Here is a 13,728-nt window from a genome sequence, read left to right on the forward strand (position 1 = left end):
AGATGAGGCATTAGCTTTATGTACATAATGATAACGGATTCCATCTTTGAAGAGTATTGATCATCTAACTGTTGCACTTTATATAAAAGTAAATCAATAGTTGTATTAAATTTATCAGTTTGTTGAGTTTATGTGCTGGTAGCAAAACCAGAGCAATATATAATTCTCTTTTTTTTTAAGAATTTTTATTTCAAAGTTCGATCTTTTTCCAACACAGGAGAATTTGAGGTGTGGCCGAGGATCACAGTTTAGCACACCAACATGACGCCTCTGGAGCTGCTTTTCTCTGGACATTCAAACCAGAATCCAGTGCAGAGACGATGCTCCTTGTTCTACAGATGGTAAGCCTGCTTGCTTCAAAAATTACTGCTCCTGCAAGGCTACTGAGTCCAGTAATCTGTCCTACTCTCCAGAGATGTCTTATATTGATTCACTAATGAGAAACATAGAAAGAGCAGGAGATGCTTGCACAAGGTTAACTAGTGAAACAGATTGTCTTCAGTCTGTCCAGGATACAGTAAATCACCAAAACACACAGCCAAATATGACTTTTACGTTATTTTTTTATAAAATATTAGTATTCTTATAACACTTTTAGACTCCAACATACATCTTCATTAAACACAATAATAGAAGCCATAAAATCACATTTATCTGTTTACATAAACTCCAGGCACAAAGCCATAATAGCATCTTTTGGTCATCTTAAACATTCTTAAATATTCATATATTTTTATACATCCTTGCAGGTTTCATAAAGCAAAACAAAGAAAAGTGTCTAAACAGCGAATGAAGTCAAGTGGAAGAGCCATCTAATAGTTCATGTAGTCCACCCAAATGTCACGATATCAATGTGTCACAAGAAGTACACGTGGTGGCCATGACAACAACCAAGGAACATCAAGCGATCACAAACAACTCCGCTGTTCGCATACATCACTGCATTCCTCGCCGTCAAAATGCAACAACATCATCTGCATAAAGAGCGATAAAGCTGGCTTCTCCAGACAGTGAAAAATTGTTAAAACACACACTTTCATGTTGATCTTCACGTGACTCAAAAGAAGTACAGTTACATACGGCAAGCTTGTGTTACTTTACAGAACAGAATGTGATGGCTGGTACAGAGAATTTATTGCAGTGCACACCAAACATCAAGAAACATGTTTTTTTTCTGAGCAGTTGCCTTTTGATTTGTCTCTCACCACAGCCTGATCATGAGAACTCGTCATATTATCCATAACGGCAGCAGACACCCACCTAAGAGCTAAGCAATTGGCTAAATGAGAACTATTTGTGACTGTGAAGCATCTGAAACATTGATCTGAGCAAATTCATGCAACAAACACACTAAAACTCTACGATTCAGCTTCACTCACGCTTATTTTTGTCTTGTAAATGTATTGTAGGCCTCACTGGAGAAGATGAAGACCTTTTTTGCAAGCAGACGTCTCCCTGAGGAGGTACTGTCCATGAAAAATATGGCCTTTTTATATACTTAATGTCTACACAGATCAATGACCCAAAATCCACGATAGTCTCACAGAAACAGTATACAGGTAAATATCTATACAGTACATAAAACACATTTGAACGTAGTAGAGTTTTCTTTTTAGAACACTTATAGTTTCAGTGCAATCAGAGTAGTATCTAAGAGAAAGACCCTACGTGATGGTCGTCTGCAGTGTCATCTGGCTCATGTTGTTCAAGTAGATCAATGAGGTTTGGGTGCCTAGCATACGCCTGCAGTTTGCTTTGCAACTGCTTTCCGTATGTTCTGTGAAGCCCTACGATATGCACATATGAAAAACAATAATCTAATGAGGATATTTCTCGTTTAGAGCAAACTATTTCTTTACATTTCATGTGAAACTACTTGAACACACAGAATGGGTTTAGATATCCGATACAACGCTCGTTTGTGCAATTGCCGATGGCGCGCCTGTTTTTTATTTATTTTTTTTATTTTTTAGGCAGGCTCACCATAGCTGTATGGTTTAAGAGTAGCCACGCTGAGTGTACATCTTTCCCGCCGGCTCCTGAACGTATTCCTCCGTCTTGTCCCAATCTTGCACCCAGCCTCCGTTGAGCTGCGCCGTCGCCCCGTAGCTTTTGGCCGGGCCACCCATGGCGCCGTAGCTCTGCGCAATGTCGCCCGTCTCCTCGGCCAGCTCGTCCTCGTCTATGAAGCCACATTTCTCCTCACTGGTTTCCTCCGGGTCGGCCCATGGCTGCTTCTCCCCAGAGGCGAAGATCCCATAGAACACCACACCTCCGTAATGCACAAGGGAAGCAATGAGGAAGACATACTGCCACTCCTCACGGGTCTAGAACCAGAAAAAAGTAAGATATGCACAGAATGAAAAATATGTCATTCATTTCAAAGCTTTTCCACATTATAATGCCACATTTTTGCAATACTATTTTGTTGATAAACAAACATATCTGCTAGGAAAGGGGAAAAAATGCAATAACCCGAGATTCATAAGTGTGCGCACCTTTAAATCAATACTTTGTTATATCAACTTTTGATTAAATTTCAGCATTCAGTGTGAAATTCTGATTACATTTCAGAGTGAATTTGGATATCTTAAGTTGGTAATATGTGCTCAGTAAGTAAAAGTTGTAAAAGTTCTCTAAATCTGTCAAATTCTTTACCTGCAACCCTCTGTAGGTGAACCCTAAGAGCTCCTGCTAAATTTGGTTCTGGACTCTTGCTAGGCAATTTTAAAACTTTTATTTTCTTCCCATCAACAATTGTAAAGCAATATACAGTCATTCTACGCTACATTTATATGTATATTTGGACTCTCAGTGTAGATAAAAAAGGGAAAAAATCTCATTTTTTTTTAGCATTCTATCAGGTTTTTGGTCAAAACTGATATAGAATACTGGATATTTCAAAATATTTATAACTTCATCCACCTTAGCTTTCTATTATGTGAAAAAAGGAAACCCAAAGCATTATGTTGCCACTATAATTTTTCACCACTCAATATTATTTTTGTGCCAAACATAGTTTATGAAACTGTAGCCCAAAGGTTTACGGTTGGTTTATACAGATTCTACATAAGTTTTCTTTGAGGTTTTGGCCAAGCTCGAATGTTTTCTTAGGAAGAAAAGAACTTTGTTTTATTCCAGCTTTATGTGTAATGCATGAGATTGCCCCAACAGAAACAGAACTGGTTGGAAATTCTTCCAGCTTCTTCAGTTTTGCTGTTAGTTTCTTCGGAAGATCCATGAGCAGTTTAATCTTTTCATCAGTTTTGAAGAAAATCCATTTTTTTTACTGACTGGGTTCTGACATAGTTTCTGGATATAATGGTTATTGTTTTCTCTATGTAGTGGCATCAGTATAATACTGTAGAGCTTTTTAATACCCTTTCCTAAGTGAAATCTTTATAACATCCCTGGACACTACGACTTAAGCTAAGTGGGAAAGAAATTAGTAAAGTTAGAAAAACTGAACTTTTTGTCATGTTGATGAGATTCACTGAGTTATGTTCAGTGTAAAAAAGAATGAATGCTGAAACTGAATCAAAAGGTACTTCAGTGAAGTTTTAGTTCATCTACTACAAAGCATCACATTATCAATATCTCATTTATTCAATCACAAAATCCTGAAATTCTTCAAGAGTATTACTAAAGCTAATGCAGCAGTACCACAAATAGCAGGCTATTTTAAAAGGGAAAATGTTATTTTTGTTTGCTTTGGTGAACCCAATGACCATTCCTTTCCTCTTTTCCTGTTTGTACATTTCACAGCCCTTCAAAATAATAAGTAATCAATCTTTAGAGCTAAAAATAAATCACCATTTTGTTCCTTCAGAGGCGTGAAACATCAGATTGTTACATAACCATTCCCATGATAAAGACTCACCTTGTGCTTTGTCATTGCTCCCACAATGAGTGGGCAGACCATGCCTGACAGAGTTCCCACACCATTAGAAATGCCCATGAGGATGCTGGCATAGCGGGGAGCGATGTCTAGATGGTTCACATTAAACCCTGCAGCAGAGACAGAAACGGTGTTGAGCGCTGTGAGAAACAATATGGAAAATAATCCGGTCAGGTAATAAACTTACCTGATATTGCAAATCCACTAAAGCCCACTGCCAGCACCAGGAAGGAGATGGCCATACCTTTACTGTGAGAGTATCCGACCACTAATAGGAGCGTTGCTTCCATACCAAACCCTGAAAGACGCAGGACAACTTAGTAGAAAGACTCAGACATTAAAATGGAGGAAGACGAGTCAGAGTGAAGCCTCACCGCCACAGTTCATGATTTTACGGACATTAGTGGTGGACATGATGTTGTGGGTTCGTAGGTAGTCTGCTAACTGGCCTCCTAAAGGCACAATGATGGTCATGACCAGGTGAGGGAGAGCCGACACCGCTCCAACCTGGAAACACATCAGACGATTCTCTGAGGCAGCTGGTACAGCCAGAATGAAACATCACAACCATGTCAGAACAAATATGCTTCTGCATTTCAATCTCTGACTCTCTGACGCAATAACTCACCGGAGTAACAGTGGATTGTCATTGTGATCCTGAATTACACCTGACATAGTAACGTGAGTTATGATTTACACCCCCAACGCAGGGCAGAGGTCAGGATGGTTTGAGATTACTTGGATTCTGCCCTCTAGATTGTTTTTGTTTTTCATCAAGGAATGAAACAAATCACAAACTGCAACCGTATTTAGAGGAAGTCATTATAGGGCAGCCAATTTAAAGGACGTTTTGCTGCTGGTTGCTTTCCCATGTTCTCCTAAAACTGAAATACCTTCAGACAAACATTTTAGTGTCCATTTACAAAACGAGACAACAAATAAAATATAGATAAAAATTTTAATACATATATCAGGGGTGTCCAAAGTCGAGGGCCCCGGCATCTTGCGTGTTTTAGTTCTCTTCCAGGTTTAACCCACCTGGATCAAACGGCGGCTCATTAGAGGCGTAAGAAGAACATTGACATGCTGAAAAGGTTGTTATACCACCAGGGAGAGAACTAAAACATGCAGGATACCGGCCCTCGAGGACCGACTGGGCACCCCTGACATACATGTACATATACAGAAGACATTCAAGCCTTCTGTATATGAAAAACAAACAAATCAGTTAGAAGGAAAGACACAAAATAAAAGAAACTACAACAATCCAGGAGACTTAAATGTGCACACCTATAAATTTGCTCCCTTTGGCTCAACCCATAGCTTTTAGATGGATCAAAATGATCTTATATTGAGATGGCATCAGCTTGTTTTCATGTTTTTATTTTTTTTATATATAATGCATTATATGAGACATTTTAACAGTGGTGTTTATACTTTTTATATTCACCATACATTGACCATGTTGACCTTCTGCACATTTAATGTTGACTTGAAGAAGTACCTGTTCAATAAAACACAATCTAAAACAGCATGCAAAAGCATAATTTGATGCAAGAGGATAAATTAAAGGAGAATGCTGAGAATCAGGCCTGTCCTGCAAGGCTAAACGCCTAAAAATCTATTTCTCACTAACAGTTTGTGAAAGTCATATGATATTATAGTGAGGCATTTGAGTGGGAAGAAAGTCAGACTACAAAGGATTGTGGGGAATGTAGTATTTAAGTATTCGTCTCTCCATTTTGGCTTCATCCTTGTTCAATAAATAATGTGCAGTCTGCTGTGTTTGTGCACACTCCAGCTGAAGTTTGAACAATCATAGAGGCTACTTGAGATCAGATCATATTTATTACCTCCTAATAAAGTTTGTGAAACCCGAACCCATTTTACATTATACTGCAACAGCGATGATATAAATACACAACAACCAAAACTAATAAAGATGAATTTGAAAAACATCTTCTATTCAATCACACTGCACACTCATATGGCTCCTAATCAGACCAGGAGGCTTGGCCACAACTCTGCATGCACTAATAGTTTACTAAATTAACAACACGATAAAATAAAATGTAATAGTTTCTGGCAATGTTTTTGGCAACGTCAAGCACACCATCAGTCCGCTTTTAGATCTACGGATCAGGTTATTGTGCAATCTAAACGTTAGACTGGAGTTCAGCATGAAAGTCACTAATGAATGTAGTTGGTGTCCAGTTTTTTTATTCTTTGTTGAGATTCTGCACTGGTTTGCACTTGAAAGGAATAGTTACACATTCTGTCATGAGATGGAGTCTGTTCTGTCCTCTCACGGTCCAGCCGGTCGAGGCAGATGGGCTCAGCTCCCTCAGTCTGGTTCCAATGGTTCATTTTTTACAGCAGATTTTCTTTTCTACTCTGATCATCTATCTGAATTCTCTTCCAAACTGCATACAGAACTAGAATGAGGCTGCAGTTTTGTCCATTTAGCCTTTCAACTAGTATATATCATAAACTAGCATTTAATAAGAATTACATGTTTTTAGCTGGACGTGATCAACTTTTTTTGTCTCAAGATGGAATTTGGTGTGAATTGGCAAAATATCTGTACATTAGTAGGTAGATGAAAATAGCTCATTCACGGTTTACAAGCTGTGTGTAAGCTATTTTTATTGTTATGCTGCATATGAGTTTTTGGCTTTATTACCAATTAATGTTTTATATTATATTAGATATTTTTAAAATTACAATACCAGTAGCTTGCAGAGATATGAGGGGCAGTCATCAAGAGTAAATTCCTAATTTGACTTTACATTTATCTTAGTTTGAGGCATATTTCACAGAATAAATGTGTGCTTATGATTTTTGGGGGCTTTCGATATAAAGAGGAGTTGTTTACCTTGCTGATCTCAAAACCAAAAACTTCTTCAAAGTATGCAGGCTGGCTGATGAGCAGCAGGTAAAAAGTCCAGCTCCTGCAGAAATTGGCCACAATGATTGCATAGACAGGCATGGAGGTGAAGAACTTCCTCCAGGGGGTCTTATATTTCTGTAGAATCAGAACAAATCAGTTGGAAATGGCCCGCACAGGAACGGTGACTCCAAGTGGGTCAGAACTCACTTCTGTAGCGCCCATGAGCTGGGCACTTTCACCGATGCTCTCCTCAATGTAGCGGCGCTCCTCTTCGGTGATGGTGGGGTGCTCCGCCGGGCTCTCGTATGACACCAGGATCCAGAACATGTACCAGAATATTCCAAAGGTTCCTGACCAGAACACGAGAAGATTACTGCAAACGCAGGAGGACTGACGGGGGTTATGGATAACAAAATGTAATGGCGCACAATGTTTTCAGGCATTGCAAGTCAAGAAATATTAAACCCATAAATTGTCACCTCATCGCGGTTTATTAACAACGCCATTGTAAAATTATTGCATCAGAACTCAAAAAATGAGTGGTGTAATGATTCAGCAACTCGCTTTATTTAAGGAAACCTATGTCTTTCCCTGAATGTTTTGTTAAACGTTTGTAGTGAGAGTGATGCTCACCGTACACGTAGAAGACTGAAGACCATCCTGTGTACTGGACCAGGACCCCGGCCAAAGGCATGGCCACCACTGCACCAGCGTACGATCCTGAACAAGGCACAACGTCATGAATGAGCAGAATTTGATCCTGCCTGTGTTGGTTGTACACACAACAAGCTAAACGTCTTCTGGGACAACGCTGTGTAATTCTAAACCCGCATTTGCATCTCAGAGTTGATGTGCTGATGGAATCAGTGTGAAACCAACAATCCAGATTTAGTTACAAACAATAAGTATTAATGCTTTGTACCGCAAAAGGAGAGAGTTGCCAGACGACTTCTTTCCAGCGGTGGGGCCCATTTACTCCATATGCCATGGCAGGCTGGGTAAGTCACTCCCTGAAAAGTGATAAAACAGGAGTTTTTTTATTACAGTGCATAGCAAAAGTATTCACACCTCTTGAACCTTTTCCATATTTCACGTTTTCACCACAACGCCAGTGGATTTTATCAGGATTTGATAGACCAACGTGATGCAGAGCATTATGAAGGAAAATGATTCTATTTGTGAACAAAAGCCTCAATTTTCTCCCACTTCAACATGATGTGGTCCTTTGTTTTGTACTATCACAAAAATCCAAACAAAACACATTGAGCCTTATGGTTGGAAAGTGACAATAGGTTAAAAAGTTCAAGTGGTACAAATATTTTAGCAAGGCACTGTAACTAGACTGTTTTTACACCTTCCCTCAATGACTCCCTGTGTGATTCTGTCTCTTTCTAGTTGGTGAAAGCCTTCCAGAGCAAACTGAAGCTAATAACAAACACACTGACATGCATTTGAGCCAACCTTTCTAATCAGGACTAATAATCCAGTGCAAATTCAAGTCGACTCTCCATTTCACAAAACAAATAAATAAATAAACTCAATTGTTCCCATTAAATCTTCATTAAACACTAAGTGACATACAATCAACTATTGATAGATACAAATTGCTGGGACTTGCAGTGGGAGACTGCCTGAAATGCTAATGCTTAATCTGTGGTAATAAGCTGTGGCGTTGAATACAGGCAGTTCGCTCTCCCTCGATGCTCACAAGCAGCTATTGAAATGACAGTGTGCAGCTCAACATGACAAAAGAGGCTGACCTTCAATCTGATAATAACACATCTCACTCTCCTGAAATGAAGCCTCTTCTCGAGCCGAGCGTGGCGGCTGCATCAAGTGGTTTTTTATGTTATCTCTTTTGTTCAGCATGTTTCCAGCATGGAAAACCATTAGACACGAGTCCTGCAACAATGCTGTTTGTTGATCAATCTGTGTACAGTAGCATGAATGGAGCTCCATCATAACAGGACTCATTCCACAGTCAAATTCAGTGAGGAAGCAGAAGGTTTCTGTGGTTTACTATGAGGTTCAGATAAAGCTCCCATCCTGGTAATGAGGCAACAATTCAAAGAGCTTCAAAGGTCAGAAAGAGATGTACAAACAAACTGCGTCAATACCTCCACCAAGCCTTGCAGTATCCTTAAGCAAATTACGCATCCGTAGTGCGTACGGGCGGCAGAGGGAAGGAACATGTTCAGGATGGATGTCAGGACAATGGCCGCCCCGAAAACCCTGGACAAAAACATTGTAGCTGGTTAAAATACAAAAATAAAACCATCACACCGTCTGAACGTGTGTCAGTTGAAAAACAACGAAAACAATGACATTGTTCTCTGTTCCCACCACAGCAAAAGGCATCAGAGAGCTCAGATAGCATCATTAAAAATCTTTATTTTATTTCAACAAGCCATACAAAATCAAATTAACAAATAAAGACATCATACTCTCCTAAAAATTTTATTTTGCATTTAATTGTTATATATACATATATATATAATTTTTATTTTAATTTTCTCATCTTTGCCGCCATACATCCCTGTTGCAGATTTGTTCGATTCCTTCAGCTAACAGCTGGCTAACCAGATCGTCAGTGAAATAATAATGTTGGCTCCGCAGCCACTGAGATTGTACTACGATCATTACCTAGAAACAGATTTCACACAAGGCTTTGGCTGGTGCGGTTGCCATGCGTCCCAACATAAAGGATTAGACACGGCCGTCCCATGGGAGCTCATTAACATGAGGAGGCACGCCTGGCGGCCATGAACCAAATCCCCAGTTCATCTGCTGGTTTGCTCCAAACCCAACATTCATATCTTTGTTTTTAGTACACTATAAACTGGATTTATAAATTATTATCCATTACAATCTTCACATTTTTTGTTTTTTAATGGTAATGTTTTGCAATTGTTAAACTCTAACCACATAATTTGGTAACAACTCTTATGCATTAAAAAAATTAAATAAAAAATCAGGTTGTTGCTTTAACCAACCTTTATTTTTGCTTGTTTTATGGTGTTGAACAGTAAGTCTATGATTTGTATTATAACTGAATGTCAACTTAGTAAAAATGAAAAACTTCTGAGTTAGATCAGATTTCTGTAATAAATTTGCATTTATTTTACTCAGAATTATTAAGTAAAATACCAAATCCCCCTCAAAAATGTATGCAACTTGATACTACAAATTTTATTGATTACATGCAAACATTTTTGCTTTTAAAATTAAGGCTGCAATCGGTAAGATACTGAAGCCTGATGGTAGAAATTGGTCGTATTTTTACCTGTTTGCAGCCAGTCTGGAGGAAATATAGCCTCCTGGAATCTGAGTTATTATGTAGCCCCAGAAGAAAGAGCCATGGATCATTCCCACGGTCTCCGGGTCCCAGTTGAATTGTGCTTTCTTAAAAAATAAAGACAATAAATAAATAATAATAATAAAAAAAATACCGTTCGTTTTCTACATTTCATGTAAGTATTCAAAAAAGCGGAGAAATACTTCATTTGCTTTATTTGTGAGAGAAAAATAGGAGAGAACAAACATTTATCTATTTTAAGAACTGTAAGTAAGAAAAAAAACACAACAACTAGATAAATAAAATAAAATGTACGGTCTACAGGCTCCGGCCCCACCATCACCTATCGGACAGGAAGGGGCTCCCTGATGTGGAGGAGGGCGGAGTTAGCACCTCTTTGATGATGATCTTGCCGTTCTGATGAATCGTGCTGTTGTTCACCATGCTGACGATGGCCACACCCAGGTTACAGCGGATACCGAAGGAGATGCAGAAGCCGAGCCCGCTCAGCATGGCGATGATGTATCTGCGCGGAAGCCCGAAGCAGGTGCAGTCACACAGCGGAGCCTTGCGCTCCTGGTCCTCCCTGGGTCTCCCATCCTCCGTCAACTCGATGGCCTCACCTGTCTGCTGCCGCTTCTCCAGCCTCCTGCACCACAAGGCGATTATATAACAATTTAGGTTACATATGCTTTTTTTTTTATGGGTACAGGCGTTAAATCAAGAACAGGACTAATACTGGAATTTATTATTATTATTACAAAACGATCAGAATTGAATTTGGTATTTAAAAAGCTATTTTTCTTGCTGCCTTATTGAGAAAATAGGAAAATAAAAACCTTTTCTTTCTCAAGGATGTGTTCTCTATCCATCCTTAAGGCATCAAACGGGGACAAACTATCGTTTTTCTCAGAAAAATACGCACTTCCCCTTAAATTAATTCCATAAAATCGAACCATTATTTTCGTATTCTTTGCTGTGAGGGGAAAAAAATCCCGACCTTCAAACCGCAATGCAGCATCATCATCAATGTCCTTCGTTTGAAGATCATTTCAACCGTTTTCATTTTCATCTTCTATCTTTTAATTATTTTTTTTTAAATTAGCCTTTGCTTTTACTCACGATGAATTTCTCCACAGAAAACCTGAGGTCTAATTTCCTACGACCCGGTTGGATGTGAAGGCCTCATTCGTTAGAAATGGGCCTTTTTCTCGGTAACGAGTCACGTTTCCGCGCTGCAGCTTTAAATTCAACAATTTCGACATGAAACACGAAGGAATGAGACCTGCGCAGGGACAAAAGGTCACATTAAAACTGCAAAATAAAACAGATTAATTCAGCAAAACTGCTTTTTGGGGGGGCTCGGTTTTAAAATGCTCCATCATTTCGCTCCACTTTTAAAAGAGAAAAAAGTAAAGCTTTGTAAATATGCAAGAATCTGAAACAAACTGCTCTCCCCGCTTTCTCTTATGATTGGATGACGTTCATCGATCCCAAATTATTCGTGGGTACTACAGATATCTCCAGGACGTTGTGTCACGACTCGTTCTCTTTCATTAATTATTAAAAACACCCCCAGCTGCTGGTGGAGGGGAACCGTCCTCCTGGGAAATAATCTGATCCTTAAATATTCGGGCCACACGACTCTGCTGTCACTATATTCTGTGAATGAGAAGATTTAAGAACGAGAGGGAAGAACTGTGGGCATCAGTTTCTGGAAGGTTTATTTATTTATTTATTTATTTTTAAAATAAGAAACAATGAGATTAAATCAAATCACTTTGTCTTACCTGTACAGTTTCCCCAGGACCTTTCCTGCGATTTGTTTAACCCCCTCTTTGACGGGGAATGCCTTCTCCTTCCCTGGCTCCATTTCCAAGTTGTCTTTTCAAAATTATACCCTAAGATACTATGATAAAAGGGAGTGCAGCATAAAAAAGCATATTGTTACGATGTTATTCCAAATATTGCGCGTCTTTCCTCGCGTTAGAAAACGCCCAGATGTCCTGAAAAGAGGAGCTGTGAGAGGGGGAGAGAAAAAAAATGGAGAAACAAGGAGGAACAGCGCTCAGCCAGAAAGAGAGGGATTCACAGTCACCAAACAGCAGTCTGATAAGTCCGATGGTGATTTGCGCGATTTTAATCCGCCAGGTGCCATTTTTAAAGATCTTCTCGAAAGCAGCAACGCAGAGAGGGTGGGGGAACAAAAATCAAGATTATTATTTGAGATGTGATGAGGGGAGGATTTCCGGTCCTATCTGAGGTGAGGATCTCCGGTGTGGCAGCAGCCGGAGGAGGATCTCGGCATCACGAAGGAGCACGAAGCGCGTCTACCTGTCAGCAGCTCCTCCCTCCCTCTCTCCCTCCCTCCGCTCCGCTCCGCGCCTCTAATTCAATTATAGAAATTCAAAACCTGTCAGCGGGAACAATCGACCGCCGTCCTTTTCTCGTGTCTAACTGAGCTGGAAGTGATTTAAAAAAAAAAAAGAAAAAAAAAAAAGATGGGATCTAAATCAGTTCACTTGCTGCAAGTCAGCTCGAAAACATTAGACCTGCATGTGGCGATAATTCACATCAGGGAAACTTTAGAACAGAAATAAATGAGTTTGGTTGATTTGTTGTTTATTTTAAAATAACTAATTGCCATTGTTTCTCGGAGTAACCATATATGGTTATATATAAGGAGGGGGAGCATTGAACTTATGAATTTTACACAAAGCACCTGGAGGTGGACCTTGGGCAAACCGACATCAAAAATTGGTTAGTGGAAACAAACACTTGTGGAAATTCGCTCTTGACAAAGAATTTTTGACAGAATGACCAACACAACTAAATTGTCTTACTTTGAATAAATGCCAGATGAAAAATGGGGCATCATCCCACATCAGTGTGTGACCAAGCAGATGATCTTCTCTTGAGTGAAACTCTTGATTCTGCTTCTCAACAACTTGTAGTTTATTCCTCAGTTTTGGGAATCAACAAACAAAGATTCATTATCTGCTGCTTTCTGCTGATTATAGGCCCTCTACAGCTGTTCCCTTACTTATAGAAAAAATGGCAGCCATGCTCTCCTTGACTTGCTTATGAAAGCAAAACTGCAAAAACAAAAATATGCTGTGTTCCCTCCAAATGAACATTGTGAATAAACTAAAATGTAAAGCAATCCAAGAACATTTTTAACTATTTTGAAGCAATAAAATATGAAGGAATAAACAGGAACTACCATTATTAAACAATTATGGCATTACTCTATAGCCCAATGACAATATAAATAATGAATTGTAATTAAATAACAGAAATAATTCAGCAAAGTAAGATTTAGTACTAGACTGTTTTGGTGACATTATCAAGCTACATGCGCTGGAGGAGAATGTTTACCTCTGTGGTTGTGAATCAACTGATGTGAAGTCAATCAATCTGAATTACTATAGTCGGATGTTGGTATTACAGTATTACATGTTCTGTTTCATTAATTTTTAAAACCGTCCCCAGCTGCTGGTGGTAGGGAACCGTTCTCCTGGGAAATAATCCGATCCTTAAATATTTAGACTATCCATTTCATGAAGAAGATTTAAGAAACATAAGGACATTTGTTGGCATGATGTTTTTTTCCTCTTTTTCCAAGACAATAGTAAATAATGTGAA

General features: G+C 39.1%; 1 protein-coding gene across 1 annotated transcript; it reads right to left on the bottom strand.

Annotated features, from left to right (window-relative positions):
- Positions 1–545: 545 nt before the first annotated feature.
- On the bottom strand, positions 546–12,553 carry slc17a6a (solute carrier family 17 member 6a). The gene is made up of 12 exons (XM_044124418.1): positions 11,874–12,553; positions 10,477–10,732; positions 10,072–10,190; positions 8,906–9,020; positions 7,711–7,798; positions 7,422–7,508; positions 6,996–7,138; positions 6,774–6,923; positions 4,273–4,405; positions 4,086–4,196; positions 3,881–4,008; positions 546–2,327 (listed from the first exon to the last, which is right to left on the bottom strand). The coding sequence occupies exons 1-12, from the start codon at positions 11,954–11,956 to the stop codon at positions 1,998–2,000; spliced, it is 1,743 nt and encodes a 580-aa protein (XP_043980353.1). The 5' UTR covers positions 11,957–12,553; the 3' UTR covers positions 546–1,997.
- Positions 12,554–13,728: the final 1,175 nt, after the last annotated feature.

Source organism: Gambusia affinis, linkage group LG08 (genome assembly GCF_019740435.1).
Source record: "Gambusia affinis linkage group LG08, SWU_Gaff_1.0, whole genome shotgun sequence".
Taxonomy (NCBI): Eukaryota; Metazoa; Chordata; class Actinopteri; order Cyprinodontiformes; family Poeciliidae; genus Gambusia; species Gambusia affinis.

Excerpts from the sequence above, each read along its gene's own strand:
- slc17a6a (XM_044124418.1), bottom strand. The coding sequence starts at position 11,956 with ATGGAGCCAGGGAAGGAGAAGGCATTCCCCGTCAAAGAGGGGGTTAAA. Across the intron at positions 4,406-6,773 it reads TTGGTTTTGAGATCAGCAAG|GTTGGAGCGGTGTCGGCTCT; the intron begins GTAAACAACTCC and ends ATGTGTTTCCAG. Across the intron at positions 4,197-4,272 it reads TAAAATCATGAACTGTGGCG|GGTTTGGTATGGAAGCAACG; the intron begins GTGAGGCTTCAC and ends TGCGTCTTTCAG.